This window comes from Epinephelus moara, chromosome 8 (assembly GCF_006386435.1).
Source record: "Epinephelus moara isolate mb chromosome 8, YSFRI_EMoa_1.0, whole genome shotgun sequence".
In the NCBI taxonomy this organism is placed as follows: domain Eukaryota; kingdom Metazoa; phylum Chordata; class Actinopteri; order Perciformes; family Serranidae; genus Epinephelus; species Epinephelus moara.
The window spans coordinates 15,869,658-15,893,350 of record NC_065513.1 but is presented as its reverse complement, the minus strand read 5'-3'; the positions used below and the strand labels follow the sequence as shown (position 1 = coordinate 15,893,350).

Genomic DNA, 23,693 nt, shown 5'->3' with positions numbered 1-23,693 from the left:
ATAATGCAAACTACCATTATGTACAACCCATTGTCAAGATTCTTACATGCAATTCTCATGGTCTAAGACAGTTATATTATTAGTATAATATTAGTAAACATGAACATGTCACCCAAATGCAAAATCTGGACTGCTATAACTCAAATTTGTGATGTCAAAAAGTAAAGTCCATAGACAGTGAATTGTTGACACTGAGAGCACACAGGGGAATGTTCTGAGTATAAGGATGCATGCAGTAAAATAAAGCTAATTTGAGTACATAAAAGAAAGAAAAACATTGTGTGGGACCCAAAATCAGACTCCAAGTCATTGTCTATGGAGCAGCTTCAGACTTTATACCATATGACATCACAAGTTTGAGACTTCTCTGGTTTCTGGCCTTGGCAGAGAGTAGTTCATGTTCATAAATATTAACTAAACTTTCCTTGACCAGGGGAAAACATATTGGAGTTCTTAATTCAGGTGTGGATCCTCTTAAACTACCTGAGGACTCATCTCACCACTCAACATACCACAGCGTCATTCTGTGTCGTCTCAACAGGAAGTTACTCATTTTCTTTCTGTGAAAATCTTTTCTTTCAATGAAAAACACTTTCGTTTCAATTGTTCTGCCCCCTCGCTGTTTCACAACTGGAGAGCCTCAAAATTACACAACTGGAGAAGTCTTGTCTTTGTCTGTGACTTTGCCTTGTGTGTGTGCTCATCAGTAATCACTTGTACCTTTACATACATAACAATAGCTGCACAACATGTGCTGCCTTTGTGTAAAGCTGGCATATCACTGGGGCTAATTTTGTTTTATGACTACAGGTTAGTCATGTTCTCTGGAAGAGCCTGCCTCCTACAGCTTCCAGTCATGACAACAGTAACCACAATATTTTACAACACATTACAGCAGCTTCTTCTAGCCAGCGGATCATAGAGCTGTAAACGTCTCATTTGGAGTCGATGGATCTGTGCCATCCAGCCCGGGGTAAGAGCAAAGCTTGCTGGGGGCCTAACTCTGGCTCTCCATAGTGCTGTTAGTGAGCTGTTCAACCATGGCGTGGTTTTCACAGCAAACCTTTAGAGCCCTTCTCCCTGCTTCCTCTTACTCCTCCCCTGAGCATTGTGCGCTTTATTCTCCAACGTCAACAGATCCATTTGAAGCTATTGCAACAGAGATGCAAAAGAATGCTGCCATGTCCATCACCGGTTTGGAAACAAACACAGTTAAAGGAGAAACCTCTGTGAAAGGACTGAGGCACTGGTTTATTGCAGCCAGGAGGAGAGGCCTGGGGTTTTGGATGGAGCACTGGCAAAAGAACCAGCAGCATACATCCGTTGAAAGAGATATTATTGAGACTGGATCCTGAGAACATTGCACGCTAGGGAATAAATACAAAATATATGATGTTCAAACTAAAACTCTCAATCTTCATGCCAGACTGTTATAGCAACTTGGTGCCCACTGCCACTGGACAATAAATCAGACAGGAAATATTACCAGAGTCCCGTCTTGCCAAGAATAGCACAGAAAGCTAATTAAGATGGTACTGTTTACAGCAAAAATGTTAAACTCTAAAAATATAATATACAAAAACATACTGGGATTTGGGAAAATATTTTCCATTGACATAAAAATAACCTAAACTCTTAAATGAGATACATCGAAATTGAATCCGTTTAGCTCATCCTAAACTTTAGAGGTTGGTTGTATAGTTGGAACTAAGGCGCTTTTTTTAATGTCCAGTTTTAATTCAAAGCTTTGCCAAATAAGCTAAGTGTTTTATTCTACACAATTCCTTTAAACGGACTGTAAACTGCATATACGACATCACTTCAAATACTCTTGAGTTACTTCAGAGTGTATCTGAATATTGTCTACATTCACCTGCTGCAGCCATGTTATAGAACCTCTGGTTCCATAAGCTTCTTTAAATTAAAAAGGCCTTTGAGCCTGCATCAGAGGGAAACAAACATGATTAACCGTGTGAGAAACAAACAAAAAACTCGAGAAAAATTTCGAGTCACATTCTTCAACATTTATTTTGATGAACAGATTTGACACAATCTAAATGACTGTCCCTGATAACAGTAAGCTAGAGGGATGAGGGATTCAGGGAGAAACCCTCAAGGCTGTCCGCTGTGTTCCTTCGCTCCAGCCTAATGGGGAGTCCAAACTACAGCTGCACTCCGTCTCTCTCTTTAAAACCTCCCTGAAGAGGCTGCCAAGTCAGAGAAAAGATCACTGATGAAGGGGCGAAATTAAGACAATAGCTTTTAGAGTTAACTTAAAATAAATTAGGCAGGATGGTCGCTGCACAAGCAGGAAGCCAATGAAGAACATGATGCCTGTTAGGAAGTGTATTAGTATGAATATATCAGCTAATTGTCGTTATAACTATGTTTTAGAGTCAGGAGACCGATTGTGAGGGTCATTATCCTGCATCACTGTCTGAGTGCCACGGGCTTTAAAGGGACAAAGCTAAAAGCTTCCCAAATAAATTCTTAATGAATCGACTATGAACTCTTTTGCTCCAGTTATGCTGCATATTAAGTGGGACGATGAGGAATATCTACCTCAATCCGTAAACCTTCATCTGAGTTACTGTGGTTACACAATTTCCATTTCATAATGTGAGGAATTTACACATTCCATGGAAGAAACACAGAAACAGACAACATATCGAGAGCTCATCTGCAATGTAACTCCTATAGTGACCACGTGTGTTGATACAAGTCTTAATGTAAAACACAAAGCTTAAAATACAAGTTTTTTTTTTTCTTCTCTTGGAAAAGGCCCATAAAAATATTTGAAATGTAACAAAATCTGGCATTGTGCCATAAATCATGGGCAAAAGCCAGTCATGCAAAACCCCAACTCAGTCACAGGTTTTAGCTTTAGAACAAACTAGTTCTTATCTACAATAACTCTCTTCTATGTCTCGGGTATAATCAGCTCTGTAACTTCAACACAGTGTGATACAAACATGACAATAAAAATTAAAATTATAAAGTTGAAACTACCCAACAAAGACAGGAACTCAAATAGATAATAATAAATGTTTTCCCTCATAAGACTGCCAACAAGGAAGACGATGCTCCGTTTCTGTGTGCACCTTAATTTCATTCTAATGCAAGCGGGGCTTCAGTCGAGCTATTCCAACAAAGGGCAGCAGACTCAGAATGACCCGTAACAGCGACGCAAACTGAACATGCCTGGCTGAGGCAGTGACCGAGGAAGCCAAATGGAGTACTGTTGACATCAGAGAGGGAATTTTCCAGTCCAAGCGCTCCAGAAGAGACGCAGCCCTGCTGACTGCCTGTTTAGTCAGCGGTGCCCAAGTGGGTATCTGAGCCAGTCCACCTTCACACAGGTCCTTCAGGAGCGACTGCGGTCCTCTTGGGTGCCCACGAGCATTTTACTGTACAGCTTCTGCTGCTCTTCTTTAAAGGTATCTTTTACCTTTCCTCGCTTCAGTCCTCCATCCCTGCAAGAGTTTGAAATTAGTGTTAACAATCATGTTGCCTAATGCAATTCCCCATATTCTATTGTTGATTAGGTTTTACCAAAGCAATGAAACAGTGTTCTGCAATTTATCAAAGACATGTTAAATTGATAAAGATAAACCACAGGTGTAAGGCGGAATTTATACTTCTGAGTTGAATCAACGCTGTGGCTACGGCCTAGGCTCTGTGTCAACATGGAGCCTACGCCGTATTCTACACCGTAGCCGGACATGCACCTCCCCAGAAATGTAACTACACAGAGCGGAGACTCAGACCTGTCCATTTTTGTAAGCTGAAACCATTTCCCTCTGTGGAAACAAAGCTTTAATTTACTTTTATTTCAGAGATAAGATTGATAGAAAAAGATTTCCGCGCACTTACATCTATGCAGTGTCTCACTTTATTGTTAAGCTTTCGGTCTGTTTGAACTTTATCAGAGCATACAAAAGGCAACAGTGTGCAGAAATCTTTTTCTATCAATTTGGACTCATTGATGTTTTCAGCACCTTGCCAAGATGGAGCCGGGTGGGGCGGTAGCTATTCTGCATTTCAGAGATAAGAAACAATAAATTGTGAAGACAATAAAGCCTCCACAAAAACCTCTGCTCGTTGCTAGGCTAATTTATATGATGTAAAATTCCATAGGCTTGTGCTAATAACGTTAGCATGTTGTATCTGTTTGGAAAACACGTTTAGTGTGACAGTTGATTTGTCGGCGAACCTTGTGAGTTGTAACAGAGCCAAATTATGTGCCATTACCTTTGTTAAATGTTGCTGTGACACAGACACACCACCGCACAAGTTTAAAAGCTCTCAAAAGTGTAGGTGGCGTGCGTAGGGTCTGCCACACGAATATAAATCCTGCTTAACTGATAATGCTAACGATGCTGCTGATTGATTTAGATGCCGGTTAGTCAACATGCACAATAGCAGGCCTTGGATCAACAAACTGTAAAATAAATGCAGCCATAATTAATCTTATGAGACACACTTGTGATTAAAAAGCCCAAATCTCAACTGTAAAAATGGTCTTTTGTATTGAAAGATGTTTCTAATATTTTCATTGAGCACACATGTCAGTAATGGGGACAAAGTAGTAGAATATTGGACTGAATCAAAATATTATTAATAAAGTTTAGCAGATATCAGCAGTGACTTGTGGCCCAGCAGTTCCATATTTTGTCAGGAAGTTTTCATACTATTGCAAAATGGTGGTTACACAAACTGCTTATAAAGGGTGTCTAAGTGTAATATTAAGTTGCACCACCTTACTCACACTGTCTTTTTGAAACCCCAGTACAACTACTGCTACAACCGTTTTAAGACCTTTTCTCACTAGACTAAAAAAAAAGAACTAAAACCCGCTGACATCAGGCTTTTGTATTTAATGGGAAAGTTTACAATCAGCATTCACTCCCTGGACAAATGACTCTGCAGTTGTCACAGGTATTTATCAGCTAGAGCTCTGATCAGCTCCGATCGGCAGAAATGTAAGTAAGACCCCCAGGTGGACATGCTAATTTTAGCCTCTTTGCCAAATGCGATGCAAGGACGGACTGCCACAGAATTAGGTCCGTCTCCATTCAAGCAGTGCTCGAACATCAGTCAAAATTTAGTCAGCACTAAGTTTGAAAGAGAGACTGAATAAGTAAGAGATATAAAAAAGAAGAAACCATTTTCACTGGCCTCCATGTTTTTTTTTTACTGCTTACAAACCTATTTTTTGCCTGTTGGTGACCTCAAAAATGACACACCAGGGTGAACACATAGAAAGGCATTCTTTTCCACTGTACAACTCTGGTCCACTGGCAATGGGAAAGCAGTCTGTCGCCTTTTCTTAACAGGTTTCCCATGCTTAAAAAACCCACATACACACTCATTTTGGTGGAAAAAGGGTACTAGTTATAGCAGAAAATGCAAATGTGGAAACAACATAAACACTGGCTCAGTTTTAGTGAACATACATGATACCAGGGCCAATTGACTGGATCACCCAAATGAATACAGTTGTTGTTATTATTATTGATTACACCTTTTCCAGCTGTGCCATGTTTAAATGTCTGATATGAAAATGTCTACTGACCCATGACAGCAGAATGAATGGCCAACTGTGTGTTAATTATGTCAAAGTGGTTTAACCTATTGAGCTGAATGTGAGTTATCTCACCACAGAAGGTCGACAAGTCCGCCTTGCCTGGCTATGGCTGCCTTCACACGATTGGCAAACTGTACAGCATCCTCACCCTCCTGTTAGCATAAATATGACACAGGCAAACAAGGTCATCACATATCATTAACAGCACAGCTATTATCGGCTATAAAAGTGACTGCCTTTGAAATGTAACTTTTAACGATTAGATCTGCTAAAATGTTGACTGCTTCATTTATGAAATAAAAAATTAGAAAGTCTTAAGTTAACCATTGAGTCTCACCTCTCTTGACATGGGAGGAAGGTACCACACACTGCAGACGATGGCCCAGCTGCTCATCATACGCAACAGGTAGTTGACCATACCAAACTTGCTGCTATTCCAGAAGGCGTCTCCAAATCGGGGGTCATACTGTGAGCATCAGCAACACCAGAATGAATAATTAAGACATGTATTATTTCCACTAAAAGTTGACAGTTACAGTAAGATGTAGCAGGTAATAATAACATCTCACAGGGGACATAAAGACTCACCTTAATAGCCACAGGGTAGACTGTGGCACCAATCTCAAAACTGCCCTTCTTAAACATCATAACTGACGTGTTGTTAATGCAGGTACCTGGGTATATAGGTATTTAAATAAAATAAAATTAATTGAGACAAATGGGTTTGATTATGAAGTATTGCTGTACCAGATCGTTCAACAAGCTCACCTTCTGGGAAAATGAGAATGGGCAGTTTAGATTTATCTTCTACATGGTCACTCAATCTGCAACACAAGAGGTATGAAGGTTAATACTAGAACTGTCTTTGATATTCTAAAGACACAAAATTATAATTTACCAAAAAAAAAAAAAAAAAAAACCTATATTTTTACAAGTTACACGAACAAAAATTCCAAAAGACTTTGCAACAACTCTGTTTGCTAGACTGAGGATAAAACTGTACAATAAAAAATGGAATAAAAACAAAGACTGTAATGCTACCTTTTGGCCACTAGATGTCTGTCTTTGACTTCTGAGCGTTCAAACCAAATGTGTGGGCAGGCCTTGACCATGGATCTCTGAATGACCCCCATCAAGCCACCATGAATTTGGCCAACCTGACAACAAAACATAAACACAAATACCATTTCAACAGATAAGCAGCTGCCACTGAAAAAAGGACTGGTGTCAATGTTTATGTAGCTTTCTGTTAAGCACCGGTATACTTACCATAGCATAGCAGCCATCGCTGGCCAGGATGATAACATCGATGGGTGAGGTGTGGTTGGCGACACAGATACCTCCATTCTTGGGTTTATTCTCACTGTAAAAGTGTAAACAGGAAGACTGTAAAACCATAAAGGAACTTTATGAACAATTTATTATCAAGAACTGATACAGTGATAGCAAGTGACAAACTACACTTTTAGTGCGACAATGTGACTGAACAAAACAATGCAATCAAAAGTTCAAACTATTCTCTATAGAAAATTGGGTGCGCTTTGGTCCACTGCCTCTTTCAGCCTTCTAGGGAATAAACAAAGCAACTCATGGTGGATATGTTAAGAGATTTGACCCCGAGAGCATGCAGGACCTGAACCTACCGAGTCCACATTCCAGAGATAAAGTTACAATCTTAAATAGAGAGCGACAGAGGAAATCTCTGTCACTCGTGTATTTTTAGCCCTAGAGTGGAGACGAGTGCATGTTACAACAGGTCAGGCATTGATGGCAGACATTCAGAAGGCTGCAAGAAATAATACAGATCCTTGCGTCACCCGAGTACTTCATTATCTATCACTCAATCAATTAATCAATCAGTGTGTTTTTTGTCTAGTGAATTAAAAGATAGAAATGATCACATTTTGATTATTTTTTATCAAATAAAAGTGTATCCATAACTTCTAACTTTGAATTTCACAGTTTTGGCAAGTAAAATCTGAATCATCACGCTAATTAACATTCCAATGAGAAACTACTTCTACTGTGCCTCAAGATATGATCAAATAAATAATCAAACCATGAACAATCTTAATAACAATGTTGCTTTATCTCAAACTAAAATGTCATGTCAACCGTTAAATTTTAAATTAAGTTAAGCCTGCACTGCGGTTAAGCAACAACAACAACAACAGCTGTTATAGACTACAGTTGACAGGCAAATACATAAAACATTAACTTCCTCTTCCACATCCTGTTGCATATGCCCATCCCCGCTATAAAAGCTCGGTCTAAGGTGCCATGTTCCTTTTAAATTTTTACTCTACTATGGTAATATAAACTGCAAAAAAGCCTTAGAACAAAAACAAAATCTTCACTCCAGACTGCATCCACTGCTATCATAACACAGGTGCACCGTTTTTGGATCCATTCGGAAGCTATCGTAAATCAGCAGCTCCAAGCATCACGTTCTAATGTTTACAAAATGACTGCAGCTTGATTGAGTGTGCCTCCACTTTTTTCGTATGAGAACGCATTACTGACGAGGATTCTGTGCTTCACCTAGGCTCATATGCCTGCTGCGATGAATATGAATGTAGACAGTGTGAGTCTCGCCCCAGGCGCCCTCCCTTTCACACTCACACTCTGGGTGCTCACATTACAAAGGCTAACACACCCAGGTTCCTCTTCTCTAAAGATAACTCATCTGCCATTATGTAACCTCATACAGACTCCCTTCCTGTCAGGCAAAAGGTCTGCCGTGGATCATGAAGAATAATGGGTTGCTTGTTTTTCTTTTATATTAAATCTTTCTGAATAAAAATTTGAGAACTTTGGATCAAAAATGAACTTGTTCAGAGGTAACTTTTGCTTAAATGCCATGGCATTTGGAAAGCTATTAGTCGCAACAGGCTTTTATTTATTTACTTATTTTTTGCCAAGTGTAGTTAGTTCCACAGCAGTGAACAAGAGAGAATCGGTGCAGAGCTCCATCCCAATAACGCTGGATTTTTTTTTGTTTTTGTGATGTCAATAATCAACAGCAGCACTGCGTCGAAGCTTTTACTGAGCTTTAACCATTTGGAGAGGTGTCGCTACATGCAATTTTTAAAAAAAAAAGTAAATTGTGGAAGCAGAAAAAAAAAATTGAGAAATTGACCGTGAGGTTGAGAAACTGCCGGTGAACAGTGACACAGCAGTGTTAAAAAAAACAAAACAGAAAAACAGTCAACCTGCAGCGGCCCCTATCATACTAACTGTTGTGATAAAGACCGACCAAACTGGTGGCAAAAACAGAGGAAGAACTGGATATCGTAGAAACACTGCGTAAACCTCCATATAAAGCTGGACGACATTGTTGTAAGTGTTAAATATTTCCACAGGTAACTTCAGGTTTGTAAAAATACCTGCAGTAATGGCATGCTTTCCTTAAAAATATACACAGGTCTTTGTGTCCCAACTGCAAGTGTGTATGGTTTAAGGAAAACAGTCTGGCTGCTTTGGGTCTTTATGGATCACTGTTTGCTTCCAGTATTTCTGTTGACATGATTACCGCAACTGGCCTAATTAGATTACCTGAGTGTGTCGTGTAATTGAGAACTCATCAAGGACTGAATAACTCTCCCTATGTGCTCCATCTTCCCCTTTACGCTTCCTGTCTTTATCTCATAAAGACTGTAAACATTTTACCAGGAAGTCTGCGACCGTTGTGTTAAAATAATACTGGTTTCATGCCGATCAAAGTTCCCGCTCACATCATTTTATGAGGTGTAGAACACCCCTTACCTGTCATGGTAGGTTATAATGGCAGTCAGAGCTCGGACACATATTCTGTAGCACATCAAATGGACTTTCTCACTCAGAAAGTTTTTCATCCTGCAAGAAGAAGCATACAACAGCATGATGTCTTCTGTATGTCAAGGCAGCATTTGTATGCATTATTATATATTGAAACAGACGGGCTTGTCATCAGTCTTACCTTCCATTTGGCAGTAACCCAATAAGACAGGTGAGGAACACAAGGAGGCCTACACCAGTGAAGGCAAGAGTTACCCTGAAACACAGACAGGCAGGTTACATCTAATCCTACAACAGGAAATCTTTTAACAAGCGACATCACTGTACAGCACAGAGAGAAGAGATTCCACCTTCTGGTTTAACAAATTTAAAACTAAATGGTGTGTTACTGGCTTTTAAATGCAAGAACATGATCCTCAGCTATAAAAGATTCATTGTGTATTGTAAGCCTTTACTGAGTAACCACTCAGATAACATGTAAAGGTCACGAGTAGTGTTATCCAGGAGTGTGAGGTTCTGGTTATCAATTAAAAGTTTCACACTTTCCTCTGCTCCCTATTGTCACTGATAATAGACTCCAGAACCCACAGGAGGGCATATTAGGAGATGATTAAACAAACAGGTCGACTTAATCTGGATGAACCAATCACCCAGGGTTGGAGAAGGTGCTGATTAAATTGGGTGAGGATTAGACAAACAGCGAGGTGAGGGTTTCGTGCTGGTGAGCGAGGCAGGTCAATATTCAACCAGACAAGCAGTGAATGAGAGAATCTATTAACTGGATGGGACACTACAATGGTGTCTGTCTGTGCAGCGGTGGCCTGATTTGTCTCCCCACAGGCAGTTGGAAATAAGCCAGCCAGGCTTAGTACTGAGTCACTGTCCCTGTGACTGTCTAAGCTGACCCCGAATGAGGATCTCCCTCTTTAACCCACTGCATGTGCCAACACTTAACTTGTGTGGTCTGCAGCAGTCTGAGCAGTCCCCATGCGTTCACCCAAATCTATTCATTTTTTACAGGTGGGTTGGACACTACATTGGCTCTGGGTTAGGGTTTAGGGTTTAGAGACTTATCTCACCATGGTCAGCACTTCTTCAACCTGCTGCCCTCTGAAAGGCGCTACAAGTCCCTAAAAGCTTACACTTCCAGTTACCTGAAAAGCTTTTACCCAGGTGCCATCAAAGAATTAAAACTATGTATCCACTGGAGACACCTAATTTCATTGTACAGCTGTGAAATGACAATAAGGACATTTATTGACTCCTTGATATAATTGTTAGTTAATTGTTTTGTGTTACTTGTGTGAAAACTGTCTTGCACCCTACTTCTTGTCCAGTGCATGCTGGGATTGCTTCCAGCACCCGTATCCATGCGCAGGTAATTGCTCTGTGGCCAGTGTGGCATCTTGGACTACCTGCCGTATACAGCTGGCACATTTTTCTACTTAAGCTGTCACACCACCTCCCTGGGTTGATTTGCATTTGATAGGGACAGACCTTTGAATTAGCCCACTACACCGAGTTCGAGTTGACTGATTTGTCTGGTGTCGTGAAATGAAACTGTGGTTTCTCTTTGAAAAAAAAAAAAAAAAAGACCAATGAGCGCCACAGGCAACTAACTCTATTGTCAAGTGTTTAAATTACTCACACTGCAATTTTGGTATTACATTATTTCGGTGATCTTTGATGCAGAGGAGCTAAATTTCCATTCCAGTCCCCTCTCAATGTGTTAAGTTTTCAAAGAGCTTTTTAAAACCTTGTGTGGTAAGGGTTACTCCTCTAATATAAAACAACCTCTATGTGGAAGGTACTGCTACTACCTGAGAGGCAGCAGGAAGCCGTAGCGGATCAGCACGCCCAGCCCCCATAGGACGGTCAGCCTCAGGCTGATGTAGTGGAAGTTGTTGTTGCTGCGAGTCAGCAGATTCCAGGACTCCAACTCTTCAGCGGAGAACCGCTTGGTCACCTCATCGTCCATGATGCTCTCCACTCCTCGCCGAGCAAAATAGAAGATGTCAGACATCTCAAACTCAGAGGCTGAGTTCAGGTCCCTGTTGCTGCCGCTCCGCCGGATCTCCTTGATCTCCTCCTCCAAAGAGGTGGGCTCCTTGGCAATGATAGCTTGAAACAGTCCGAAGACAAAAGGGTGTCAGCAATAGCTGTCTTTAAAACAAATACACCTACTGGACATGCACACATGCAGAAAAACACACATCTTACCATTTGAGTAGGGTTTGTACAAGAGGTGGTTCTTTTCTTTCGCTCCTCTCTCTATCCTAAGTGTGGCCCACTACAAAGAAAAACAAAAAGGTGTGAAAAAAAAATCAACAGTGACCTAAAACACACTGAATGCAGCACGTATATGCTACATCATCAATAAATTATACAATGACAAAAGACGAGCTTACATTAAACAGTTGTTTATTGTGAGTCTGAAACACAGTCATAAAACATTAAGAAAAAGGAGCCCCGACAGCATGTAAAAACTCTGTTGCAACCTGCTGCCACTGTTATCAAAGTGCTGTAATATTTGACTTTCTAAATATGAACACTGAAACAACTCAAGCAACAAGTTCTCCAGAGTTCAGTTCAGAGTCACAACTGCTTCCTGCTCACCTTCTCCAGTGGTAATCCCTCTAACTTGAGTGTGTTTGTTGATGCTATAAACAGCCAGGGTGCAACACTTCATCAAAATTTAAGGAAACAGGACTCTGAATTCTCATTCTGAGACAATAATATGCATGGCTTATCTGTGACCACAGACTTGCTCAGTGACACGAACATTATAATATCCACTTCACCCTCTTAAATACAGAGACAAAAACAACCGGCAGTGTCCACTGAGAGGCAGGAAAAGGACACAGTGTTCTGGTAAGACAAGCAGGAATTATCAGAATACTATGGACTGGGAGGTGTTTCACCGAGGAGGAGTTTCATTTAGCCAACAGTCTCGGACTACAGTTCAGACCACAGCACAGTCTAACTCTGAGGTTTGTCTGCACCAATAAATGATAGTTCAAAAAAGTTGCATGTTTTTAAGCATACTCAAATGGAGTAATGTCAGGCAGACATGCATGTCGAAAAAAAAAAACTGGAATCAGCCAGGGGGCACTAAAAATTCTAGGAATGTTTAACAACACACTGAAGTTGCTTGCAGATGATGTAACAAATGTCTGTCACTAAATCAGATCATTTACATATTTCTATTTACATTACATTAACTGTAGACACACTTTAGGCAAACTGGAACCAGTCTCGTCTATGACTACATTTCAGAGATACAGGATGACAGCCAACTCGAAAATAAAACCAGTTTACCAACAGTCTGAAAAGCGGACTAATTGAAGACAAAAGACATTTAACGCACCGCAGTAATGTGTGTGTGCGTCACAATTACTAAAATAGAACAGCAACACACATTGCTAGCCTGTTTGGCATTCCTTTCGCTTTCTTTTACAGCTACCTTTCAATCGTGTTGTAACAAGTTGTAATACCGAGTCAACATATTGTAGTGCAGCTGCATGGACCGTGATAATTCTCTGGGTGGAGAGAGGAGGAGCACAGAGAGATGCATGTTCTAACAAGAGAATGGAAATGAAATAAAGCCGTACCATCATGCTAGCATGATGCTCCAGAGGTATGTGTGAAAGAGGACGTTTTCTCTTCATCCCTTTCAAATATTGCCAGTGTGGGATTACAGCATAAATAACTTTAATTCAAGTGAGAAGAATATATTGATCCTTGTCACACTTTCTTGAAGCAACTAATTGCAAAAACAAAATCCCACTCTGGGTAAGGTTTTGGTTGTGCAACTAATTATGCCCAATACATTATTTTTTTTGATTCAATAAGGCTGTAATGGAGACAAGTATGTAAAAATGCAAACCAGGAAATAGTGCTTTATGTTCTCACAGCCTGTACTGCATCTGTCCTTTGACCTTTTCTCTAGATCTCATGGTTGCTACTGGAATAATGAGCTAAGAGCGTCTCTCATATCTCCCACTGGTCCATTTATTTCAGGCACAAGATCCGCTCTCAGAGGTACGTGTTGGAAAGAGATGACAGCTTAACTAGTGGAGATAGACCAGAGATAGCAGATGGAGAGGAACCTGATAACTCTGTCTGAAGTCAATAGGAGAGGAAAACATAAAATGGTAACTACTGACACCCTGAGCTGGTCTCATTGCACAGTGATGCTAATGCATTACTGCCATCACTGGTGATTCAAAGTCATTTCTAGAAAGTGAAAACTGCAAATCAGTGAGCAATATTCCAGGCTGTTAGAGCCATGTCACAGGCTACAGCTACTGACAAGGTCTGTGCTGCTGTTATATTTAGTTACATAACAAGGGGAGACTGGCTCTGTGGCTGTGATGTTAATCTGTATCAGACTGTGAGTACAGTGGCCACTGGTTAGATGTTAAAGACAAGAATGAAGCATGCACCTGAAACAAGGCCAGCAAATTTGTAAAAACCAGAATAACATCTTTAAAATATTATGTTGTATAAAAGCAACTGCTTTCCAGAAGGGATTATTTTCACTGTTCATTATTTTTTCTATTCATCGATTAGTTCTTTGGTCTATAAAATATCAAATATTAGTGAAAAATTAGTGTTTCCCAAAGCCAAAGATGACTTACTAAACTCTTATTTTGTCCACAACCTCAAAGATAATTTGCCGTCATAGAGGGGTAAAGAAACCCGGAAATATTGACATTTAAAAGGCTGGAATCAGAGAATTTTGACTTTTTTTCTCTTAAAAAAATACTTAAACTGATTAATTGGTGATCAGCTCTGTTGGTGATTAATTTGATATTTGACAACTCGTCAATTAATCGTTTCAGGTCTGCTTACATGGAGCAAAAATGACTGTTGTGAATGTTGATTGAAAGGGCGGATAAGGACAGCCAAAACAAATACAGGCTGTCCTTGAAGAACAGTGACAAGGACTTTCACTAAGTATGGTTTGTTGAATAACAGGGTGTTCTCGGCAGGAGGCAGAGAATCATATTTACTGTGCAACAATATAAACATACCCTAAAGTACACTCTCACGCTCTCCTGTATACAGGGTTCCCATGGCATCCTCAGCTTCGAACAACGGTAGCGCTGCAACTAATGATTATTTTCATCAACTAATCTGCAGATTATTTTCATGATTAATCAATTAGTCTATAAAAAGTCAGAAAATTGATAAAAATGCTGATGACAATTTCCCAGAACCCAAAGTGACATTTTTAATTTGCGTCTTTTGTCCTAACAGAGTCCAAACCCCAAAGACTCTTCATTAATTACCAGAAATGACAAAGTAAAGCAGCTATTTCTCACATTTAAAAGGACAGAATCATCAAATGTTTGACTTTTTTGGCCCGAAAAATGTTTTCAAGGATTAATCAATCATTAAAATAGTTGGAGATTAATCGACTTTGCACTGCAGTTCTAACAAAAAGTAATAATTTCTGATTAGAATATCACCTCAAACAGACAAAAGTAAAGGTTCAGCATGCAGCAAACTCTTACCTCAAAGAGCTTTAACAAGGTTTTCATGTAAAGACGTCTAATGCCAAAGGACACCCCAAAGATGGCAGGCACGATGATGAAGACCAGCAGCAGGGTGAACCACACGGTGAAGGAGATGCCCAGCAGGATACACACCAAGTTGTCAAAGGGGTTGAAGAAGAGCTCCATCTTGAAGTCAGGAGGGCGATGAAATCGATCAAATCGTTGAAATCAGAGGGCAGAGCAGATGGCAGAGGACGTACAGCAATCCACCTCCTGGCCCCAAGTGGCCCTTATCTTTTGTCAGAAAAAGGCCTTCATCAAGATAACTAGGGGATGGAGCTTCTCCTCACACTGAGCACAGAGTCATTACAAGTACAACTGACCATCTTGGCGTTGCCCTCTTGGGCAATATCAATAAATTTCATTATTTTCACCATCAATCAGATTCTGTAAACTCAGCTGGATTCAGCTCCACGATATGGGGATGTGAGGTCTTTAAAGCAGCTGCGATGCAATGATATAGGTCCCTGCTGCAGATGTCCTTTGCTATTTGAGCACAGCCTCCCTCTGGCGACAGAGATGTAAACAATGAAACAAAAACACGCTGGGCACAGCAGGTGGTTCCCGTGTCTGGTCAGGGTCTAGGGGCTCCGCAGCTCAGTGTAACACCGACCTGCAAAGATGTACAAACAATCGGTCAGGACTCTCCATGTCACAACATCATGTCCGCTATGACCCGAGCACATCTCGTGTAATTTAATAATGCAAGGCGGAAAACGTGTCCCGTCACTGTCAGCTCTCTGAATACCCGGTGTGCAAAGTTACAGCTAGCCTCTGGCTATACTAAACAGAAATGGACGGGAAAATGCTCCTTAACGGGGATGTATCCATTTTCAGCGAGTGGCCAGATAACTTTAAAAGCTAGCGTTACTGTTATCAGCACCAGTGTAGAGATAACGTTAGAGGGCCTCCGTCCTCATCTCCTCTGATGATGCTAACAGGAAGCTCCATCCCGGCTACAGCCACACTGGGTTAGCTATGCTCATCACTACCAGCAGCTCAAAGCCAGCGCCTTCCAGGATAATGTAGCAGCCCCATCACCCCACAGCGCCAAGTAGCACACGAACTCTAGCTAAACTAGTAGCGGGTCGTGAGACTCAAGCCTCCTGAACCCACACTGGTGATTTAATGTCTAAAGTTAGCCTGTGGCCTCCGAGCTAAAGCTAAATTTTGTCTCCTGGCGTGCTCCTCCTCGCTCCGCTAGCTCGCGTGCAGCCCTCGAGAGTACCGTCCGGGTGTACATGAAATGCTGAGCCAACCGTTTTGTTATAAGCTCTGTTTGGTTACGTGGACTTTTACTATGTTACAGGTTATTATGCTAACTAACTGTTATCATGTAGGTAGTTTAAAAGACTCTATAGTTGACTAACCTTCAGTCACGGTACATCCTGTGCCGGTACAGCAGGCTTTCACTGGTCAGTCAGCCGTCTTTGTCTAGCGGACTACAGCCAAACTCCACCCGGCGAACAACATGGGCAGACAACGGGCGGCTCACTGCTGGCTACGTTATTACACACGACCAGCCCTCAACGCTCTCATCTCCGTCCTGACACCTGGTGGCCAAAACAAATACTGCACTGACATTTAATATGGCATTTACACAATGTGACCACCAGTGGCACTGTAGAGCAATACTTTGATTAAAGTGATGCAGTCAAATGAAGGAAAAAATAAACACAAATACAGTTAGAAGCTATTGTGCAATTCTAAAACTAAAATTAAAGCATGTTTTTTGACTGCTGAGGCTCAAGACAGGAGCAGCAGGGTGAGTAAGAGACTGTCACCTTGTTATAAATGCAACTACTCAATGTTTCTATCAGGATAGTTATCTCACATATCCATAACCAACACAAATAAAGCCAAATATGTGTCTGCATGGTCACTAGAGGTACATAAAAATGTGTTTTTTTTTATTTGTGCGTAATTTGAGTGAACCAATAATTTAAAGCATCTGACACTGACATATTGGAATAACAAAACTTTTCTTTATTCACACATGTACATCCATTTACAGCCTTGTCAAGTAATCTCAGATATAGAGAAATGAAAACAGTACTAATATTTGGCACGCCATTCAACCTTTGAACCCTGAATTAATATGCCTGTTACACAAGACAAAACTAAAACCTCTGTTATGTTTCATATCTATAGGTAGTGGATTTTAATATGTTATTAATGCCTTTCTGAAAGCACAGAAGCACAATCGACGGCCACCATAGTTTTATTTTATGTCAGGTTCCAAAGGGACAGTCCATAGCTAAAGTGAACATCTTGTCAACATCACAACCATCACATGTGCACCCAGGAGGCTCAGACCACCGCTGCTCTGACGAGCATCAAGCGTTGCTCTCCAGTAGAGCCTCAAAGTCTGGGGAACAAACCATTTTGTGTTTGACATTCCCTAATACACTCAAGTCGCCTGTTCTTCCCTCCGCACCAATAGAGACCAGCTCCTGAAAAAACAGAGGGTGGGGGAGGAGAGAAAAGCATGTCAGAAATGTTAATAACTATGAGAGCAAATAAATATTTATTCTATGATGAACAGTGGTGTGTAGAAAGGCACTCAAAGACAGTGTTGCACCGTGGAGAAACAAATACAGTATGAAGACAAATAGGCTTTTTCACTGGCAATTTGCATTTCCTTTGACAGTGTTAACATGTTGAGCAGTTCTGGCTGCGCCGAATCAACCCAAGACAATTTGCATTTCCTTTGACAGTGTTAACATGTTGAGCCAGGCCAAGCTGCACCCGAGATGGACCATCTCTTGAGTCGAGCCAAAAGCATGCCAGACCACCCTAAAGCAGGTAGCGGTAATGTCTCGACAACTGCAGCCAACCCTTGACAACTCCCTTCTCCACCTAAAACATGCTGTGTGTTGTAAGACTCAACTCATGTCTGTGCAGACCAGAGAGAAAGGCACACTTCAAAGTCTCTGTGTGTTCAGTTCTCTGTACTTTTGTAGCTTCTAATTGAACCACTGTGGTTTGGAGTTTAGTTTCTCTCCTGCGTCCATGTTTGTGCTTCAGATATTTGCTTTATTTTACAGTTTCATGTTCCCTCTCAGTCTGGAGTCATGTTAAGTTACTGCTGATGAAAACTCAACATTTCCTTATTTTCCTGCTTCAGTAAAACAAAACTTTTATTACTTTTATTGTGAAGAAATCTATAGGAAATTAAATATCTATCACCGATTTAGCAGAACTTTGTTAACTGCTTCAATAAAAAAACAAGTCTACCACAGGGAGGAAGACTTGGTCCGCTTAGCGTTTCCACCGCAAACAGCAATCTTAAATTTGGGCGGGGTTATTGTCACTCACTGCTCCATACAGCACTCACTGTATGTCCTGGCTCTTCACCGGTGACCGGTACTGTCCACAGAACAGGATTACACGTTGACATTTGAACAAAAAACAGGCTGCAGTGAGAGTCTCTCTGGATGGGATATTTAAAAATAGTGCATTTTTGTGCATTTAGTCCTTCTAAGGCAAGCTCGGGGGATTAGTGTTGCTGGAGCCCACAGGAACGACGCTCCTCAATGCTTTTTTTTTTCCTCAGAGTGAGGATTACAATATATGCAGTTCACATAATCCACACAAATTTAATATATATATAAACGCTTGAACATCCACTCATTACTAGAAGTGTCTGTCATATAAAAAGTAATGGTCAAAGTTGTCACAGTGATGTTTAAGGTGTGCTGATGGATTCACGTCATCAACTCATATACACTGAGTAACATTACAAGTTAGTGAATTAAGTTATTTTTTCTCTGACTCCAGCTGCTGCGAGAGGCAGCAAAACATCCTTTCATTTTATAGTTACATACTAATAAAACTCTCCACGGTATGACCAGTGGTTACATGAGCCTCAAAACTAGCCACAACTCAGCCCTGAGCAGAGTGACCGTCCGCTACTGACCAATCAACGGACAGCAGTGTTCACAGCTCCACCTGTTAGTACCAGATCTGTGTGCTAGGGACCCTAACAGAGGGGGGACCAAAAATGGTTATGGTACAGAATAGTTCCATTGGTACCATCCACCACTTTTCACAGTGGAAATGGGAAAAAAAGCGTTTCAAACTGAACTGTACTGCTTGCTGGAAACGGAGCTTTTCTGCACCTCTGCAAACAAATTACTTCCAACAGGTAATCACATTTTAACTGCCGTACTGTGTGATGGGAAAACACTTGCAGCAAAATAACAGGGGACTCTAGCTATGGATCATCCTGCTGGTTATAAACTTAATTGATTCAAGACAAGACCAATATCAGTAAAAGACACACCTTCAAGCAGGTTGCCTTGTTGTAATGCGCTGGGCTGACATGTCGAGTCAAACAAAGTTAAGCTAAGCCAGCGTGTGTAAAACAGAGACAGAAAGAGACACATCAATACTACAATCATACCTGAAGGAAAGAGCATGATGCTCCTAGAGACACATCGAGTGTCACATGTCCCAGTATGAGCTGGACCCGGCCAGACTTCCGCACCAGCATCTTTCCTATGAGACCCTCCCGCAGGTCTTTCAGATTGCACATGTTGTCTTCATCTTCCTCCTCCTATTTAAAATAACAATACCATTTACACACGTGACCTCAATATCATCATGTTTTTAACATGAAAACGACAACTGTATCTACCTGCGACTCTGTTTTCAGGAGCACGGACTGTCCGTCCTCTGACTGCACCTCAGTTTTCGTGGGCCTGAGCTCTTTGGTTGGAGGCTGGCCGGGCAGCGTGTCAGGCATCTGCATGAAGAACAGCTCATCCCCTTTGCTCAGGCTCCATCTATGCAGCAGGTCAGGAAGCACTTCAGGCTCAGGGAGAGGAGGGGGCCTGAAAGCTCCCTCTGACTTCTTTATTTCGGTTTCCTCTGGCTCCTGTTTCACTGAAGAGACGATAAAGTGTATTTTGGAAGATTTACTTCCTGCTTTCACAAACTATTATTGGAAATACAAGCTGCTGACATGGAAACTGCTGCTTAGATACAAGAGCTTTTAGTTTTATCTCAATACCTTCAACTGCGTTTTCCATGGGTTCACTGTCCTCGTCCATCTTCTCGACTTTAACAGCAGCGTTAGAAAATTCTTCTGTGAATCCCCATCCTGATACAGCGAGGGGAAGCTGGACGGGGCAGCTCCTCCGCTCACTCCTCAGGAAGGGATCGTCTATAAACTGAGAAAATGCAATAGAGAAGTTAAATTTAAGGAAAATGCAAAATAAAGCTTCTTAATAAAGATGACTGACAGCCAAGGGACTTACGTTATCTCGCTCCAGCTTGGCAAGAATCTCTTTGGTCTCTTCCTCCGTCTCTCTCTTCTCCTTTTTAATATTGATGATGGGTGAAGGTCCCACACTCGGAGCTTCTTTCTCACTTTCATAGCTTCCTGTGTGTGTGATACAGAGGCACTTGAATCAAGAAACAATTCAGCATGAGTAATATAGACTGTATAAAAGAAAAAATCACTAGCAGTACAGAGTGAGCGGTCATCAAGCTGAACTCTTACCTCTCTTTTTCATCATCATCTCTGCAGGCCCCTGCTCAAAGATAGAGTGGGACTGGATGGTCTCTTGGCGACCTCGGCCCCTGCCTCTATCTCTCGGGCCGCGACCTCGACCTACATCCTTCCTGTCCCTCCTCTGCCCATCCTCAGCTTTTGTCCTGCCATAACAGAGAAACAAATCATTGGCTAACAGTCAAAGAGATAGCTGAATTCATGTATTTTTTTCCATTTGAGGTCAGCTGAGGACTTACTCATCTCTGGCTTTCCGACCAATAATGTTGGGTGTGAAGGTTTTCTAAAAATAATAAAACACAAAAACAGTACTTGAGTATGGGAACAAGGAGTTGCCAGTGCATGTGAACATTTCGTGGACAATGATCATTTCTAGCGGTGAGATACGGCACATTACCTTCTTCACTCCTCCCAGGGTGAGGTCTCTTGATCGCATTGAGGGGAGACGACCAGTAGAGATGGCGGCAGGTGGTCTGCGGCCCATAAGCAGTCCTATACCGCTCCCTCCAGGGGTTGGCACCCGTTGACCGCTGGGGTCACCTGAGCCTGAATCTGCCATCCTAAACCAGACACGTGGTAAAAAGGATAAAGACCTTAGGTATGTGTGACTGATTAATAACATGAATACTAATACAGATATTCTTACTAGAATGATTGTTGTAATGTGGATAAAAGAAGGGACGGAGATGCATTGGCTTATTTCTTCCACAGAAGATGGAATGAGGAAGATGATGTGGTTATTTTTGTCTTTGTTGATGTCTTTTCTGAGCAGCTGATGATGCATTTATACAGTCTGATTGTTGTAAGTCATTTCCAATGTTTATTTTTTATGCGAAGCCTTGATGAGGTTGGTTTAAGAGTGCTATATTTGAGTAACCTACATGTGCTGGCAAGTTAATGTGTTCAGGTTTAACCGAAATGCTCTATAACTTGATTGTTGTAAAGTATTTATTATAAACAGTGTTCCTCTGACCTAAAAACAAAGCTAAACTAAAAGCACCCCTGCTCTTTGACCACAGCAATAAAGTCCAGGGACATAAACAACTGACAGTCATTTTAAGAATAAAAGCCAACGACCACGTCACACTTTTTATGTCACGACTTACAATATTTCATGACATTGCGTCAACAGTGGCATAAATTCAGCAACACGTGGCCAAATTAAAACACGAATACAAGCATACAGCACCAGTATGTTTAACTTTAACGCTCTCAGGAATAACTATTGACTCCAAATGCCTCTCTAGATATTTACCTTATGAATCCTCGGATGTCCTAATTAGATATTCAGTCCAAAGTTGTAAGAGAAGAGTCATTACAAGTTGTTTTGAGCTAGTGCTGCTTCTGACAATGCATGCCGCACGGCACCATGACACTTCCGCAATGTCATCAGCCTGAGCTCACGCGCATCAAACCTGCGCAGGAAGATGCGCATACTCAAACACTGTCGTATGGAAAGCTTTTACAGTTTTCTTGCCTGTGGATAATTTCGTTGCTTTGTGGACTATGTGTATGTATATATTACGAGTTTATATAATAAATCAATAATAATATGCTCATTTTGAAACACTGTATTAAGTGCAGTTGGTATATATAAAATATAAGGAGGGAAGGCGTATACACATGGCTCATTGTTCAACACACTGGATAAATTATTATTATAATTATTATTATTGTCAGTAGCAGTAGCAGTAGTGGTAGTAGTAGTATTAACAACAACAACAACAACAATAATAATAACAATTATAAACTTTTTTCATACGGCACCTTTTGCACAAGAAATGCAGCACAAAGTGCTTTACAATATGGACATTATAGGAACTGAGTGCTTCTCATGAAAATAGACATAATGGACAAAACTCAGACAACAAAATTCAATTTATAAAAGGACATTTAACAACAGTTAAAAACATGGATTAACTGATTATGCAATTTTCATTTAAAAGTGGTGGTGATTTCAGAACCTATTAATCCAAATCTCAATCAGCCTTTAGTTTTATATATACATATATATATATATATATAATTTCAGTTATACTACTGGTAACATACTGGGCTAATACATTAAGAGCCTATGCATGGCTTGCGAGCCTGCTATATATAGTATATATTATATAATTGTAGAGTTATAGTAGCCTATATATGTGTGTGTGTGTGTGTGTGTGTGTGTGTGTGTACATATACATATTTGAGCTGCTAAGTGAATACCTCAGGCAGCAGAAACCTGAGAATGCATTAGAGGAGGATGAACCATCATGGAAGGACGAGTCCCTGCACGGCATGTACCACAGACAGATTGAAGAGGTGGCCAACGTCAAGAAATCGTACCAGTGGCTGGAAAAGGCTGGACTGAGAGACAGCAGAGAAGCACTAATCATGTCAGCACATGAACAGGCACTTAGTGCAAGATCACTAGAAGCAGGGGTCTACCACACCAGACAGGACCCCAGGTGCAGGCTGTGCAGAGATAATCCTGAGACAGTTCAGCACATAATAGCAGGGTGTAAGATGCAGGCAGGAACAGCATACATGGAACGCCATACCCAAATGGCTGGCATAGTGTACAGGAACATCTGCAATGAATATGGGCTGGAAATCCCAAGGTCACAATGGAAGACACATCCGAGGGTGGTTGAGAATGACCGAGCTAAGATCCTAGGGGACTTCCAGATCCACGCTGACATACTGGTGCTGGCTGACCAACCAGACATTGTGTTGATGGACAAACAACAGAAGAAGGCAGTGGTGATAGATGTAGCAATCCCAAGTGGCAGCAAAATCAGGGAGAAGGAACATCTAAGATACTGTGCACAACCCTCAAACTCCCAGGCCTCTGGTGGGAGTACTGAGCTTGAGGAAGACACACCATCATCCCCCAGGAGGGGGGGTATACACACACATCTGTGACATAGTAATGTGAAAAGAACAGTGGTAGTCCTACAAATAGGCTATGAATGAGCAGAGTAAATTATTTTCACCATATCTATGTTTCCCACAGGTTGACACACAGCTTTTCATACTACACAGGCAGAGGCCTTCACTATTGTCTTCTCTGACAGACAACACTGAATCTACATCATTGTGTCCATCATATATCACATAATGTACTATAGGTGCCAGATGTGGCACCACAAGTGATTTATGAATTATATATAATTGCTAATGTATGTTTTTAAAATGGTATAATTGTAATGTGACTTTTGCAAATATACACGGAGGTTGGTCAGTGTATACTTGAAAACAAAGTCATGAG

At 41.1% G+C, this 23,693-nt stretch overlaps 2 protein-coding genes and 1 long non-coding RNA gene across 3 annotated transcripts; 1 reads left to right on the top strand and 2 right to left on the bottom strand.

Moving 5' to 3' along the window:
* Window positions 1-2,002: 2,002 nt before the first annotated feature.
* LOC126394186 (glycerol-3-phosphate acyltransferase 4-like) lies at window positions 2,003-16,444 on the bottom strand. The gene is made up of 13 exons (XM_050050877.1): window positions 16,296-16,444; window positions 14,884-15,538; window positions 11,585-11,654; window positions 11,185-11,485; window positions 9,546-9,620; window positions 9,353-9,442; window positions 6,857-6,950; window positions 6,629-6,744; window positions 6,356-6,411; window positions 6,176-6,261; window positions 5,925-6,053; window positions 5,660-5,739; window positions 2,003-3,473 (listed from the first exon to the last, which is right to left on the bottom strand). Exons 2-13 carry the CDS (start codon window positions 15,049-15,051, stop codon window positions 3,365-3,367), a joined length of 1,374 nt encoding a protein of 457 aa, XP_049906834.1. The 5' UTR covers window positions 15,052-15,538; window positions 16,296-16,444; the 3' UTR covers window positions 2,003-3,364.
* LOC126394188 (uncharacterized) lies at window positions 12,738-19,303 on the top strand. The gene is made up of 3 exons (XR_007570351.1): window positions 12,738-13,001; window positions 13,314-13,405; window positions 17,643-19,303. It is a non-coding gene; the product is annotated as an uncharacterized LOC126394188 (long non-coding RNA).
* polr3d (polymerase (RNA) III (DNA directed) polypeptide D) lies at window positions 16,889-21,845 on the bottom strand. Its single transcript, XM_050050878.1, has 9 exons — window positions 21,696-21,845; window positions 20,838-21,000; window positions 20,680-20,723; window positions 20,432-20,586; window positions 20,187-20,311; window positions 19,940-20,099; window positions 19,565-19,812; window positions 19,331-19,483; window positions 16,889-17,378 (listed from the first exon to the last, which is right to left on the bottom strand). Exons 2-9 carry the CDS (start codon window positions 20,997-20,999, stop codon window positions 17,262-17,264), a joined length of 1,164 nt encoding a protein of 387 aa, XP_049906835.1. The 5' UTR covers window position 21,000; window positions 21,696-21,845; the 3' UTR covers window positions 16,889-17,261.
* Between the last annotated feature and the right edge of the window lie 1,848 nt (window positions 21,846-23,693).

What these genes read in the sequence shown, in the direction of transcription:
- LOC126394186 (XM_050050877.1), bottom strand. Translation starts at nt 15,051, where the DNA reads ATGGAGCTCTTCTTCAACCCCTTTGACAACTTGGTGTGTATCCTGCTG. An exon ending in GGGTTACTGCCAAATGGAAG is followed by an intron (nt 9,443 to 9,545) that starts GTAAGACTGATG and finishes TTCTTCTTGCAG; the next exon opens with GATGAAAAACTTTCTGAGTG. An exon ending in GCGATGGCTGCTATGCTATG is followed by an intron (nt 6,745 to 6,856) that starts GTAAGTATACCG and finishes TTTTGTTGTCAG; the next exon opens with GTTGGCCAAATTCATGGTGG.
- polr3d (XM_050050878.1), bottom strand. Translation starts at nt 20,999, where the DNA reads ATGGCAGATTCAGGCTCAGGTGACCCCAGCGGTCAACGGGTGCCAACC. An exon ending in CCCTGGGAGGAGTGAAGAAG is followed by an intron (nt 20,724 to 20,837) that starts GTAATGTGCCGT and finishes TATTATTTTTAG; the next exon opens with AAAACCTTCACACCCAACAT. An exon ending in CATCATGCTCTTTCCTTCAG is followed by an intron (nt 17,379 to 19,330) that starts GTATGATTGTAG and finishes CTGTTTTTTCAG; the next exon opens with GAGCTGGTCTCTATTGGTGC.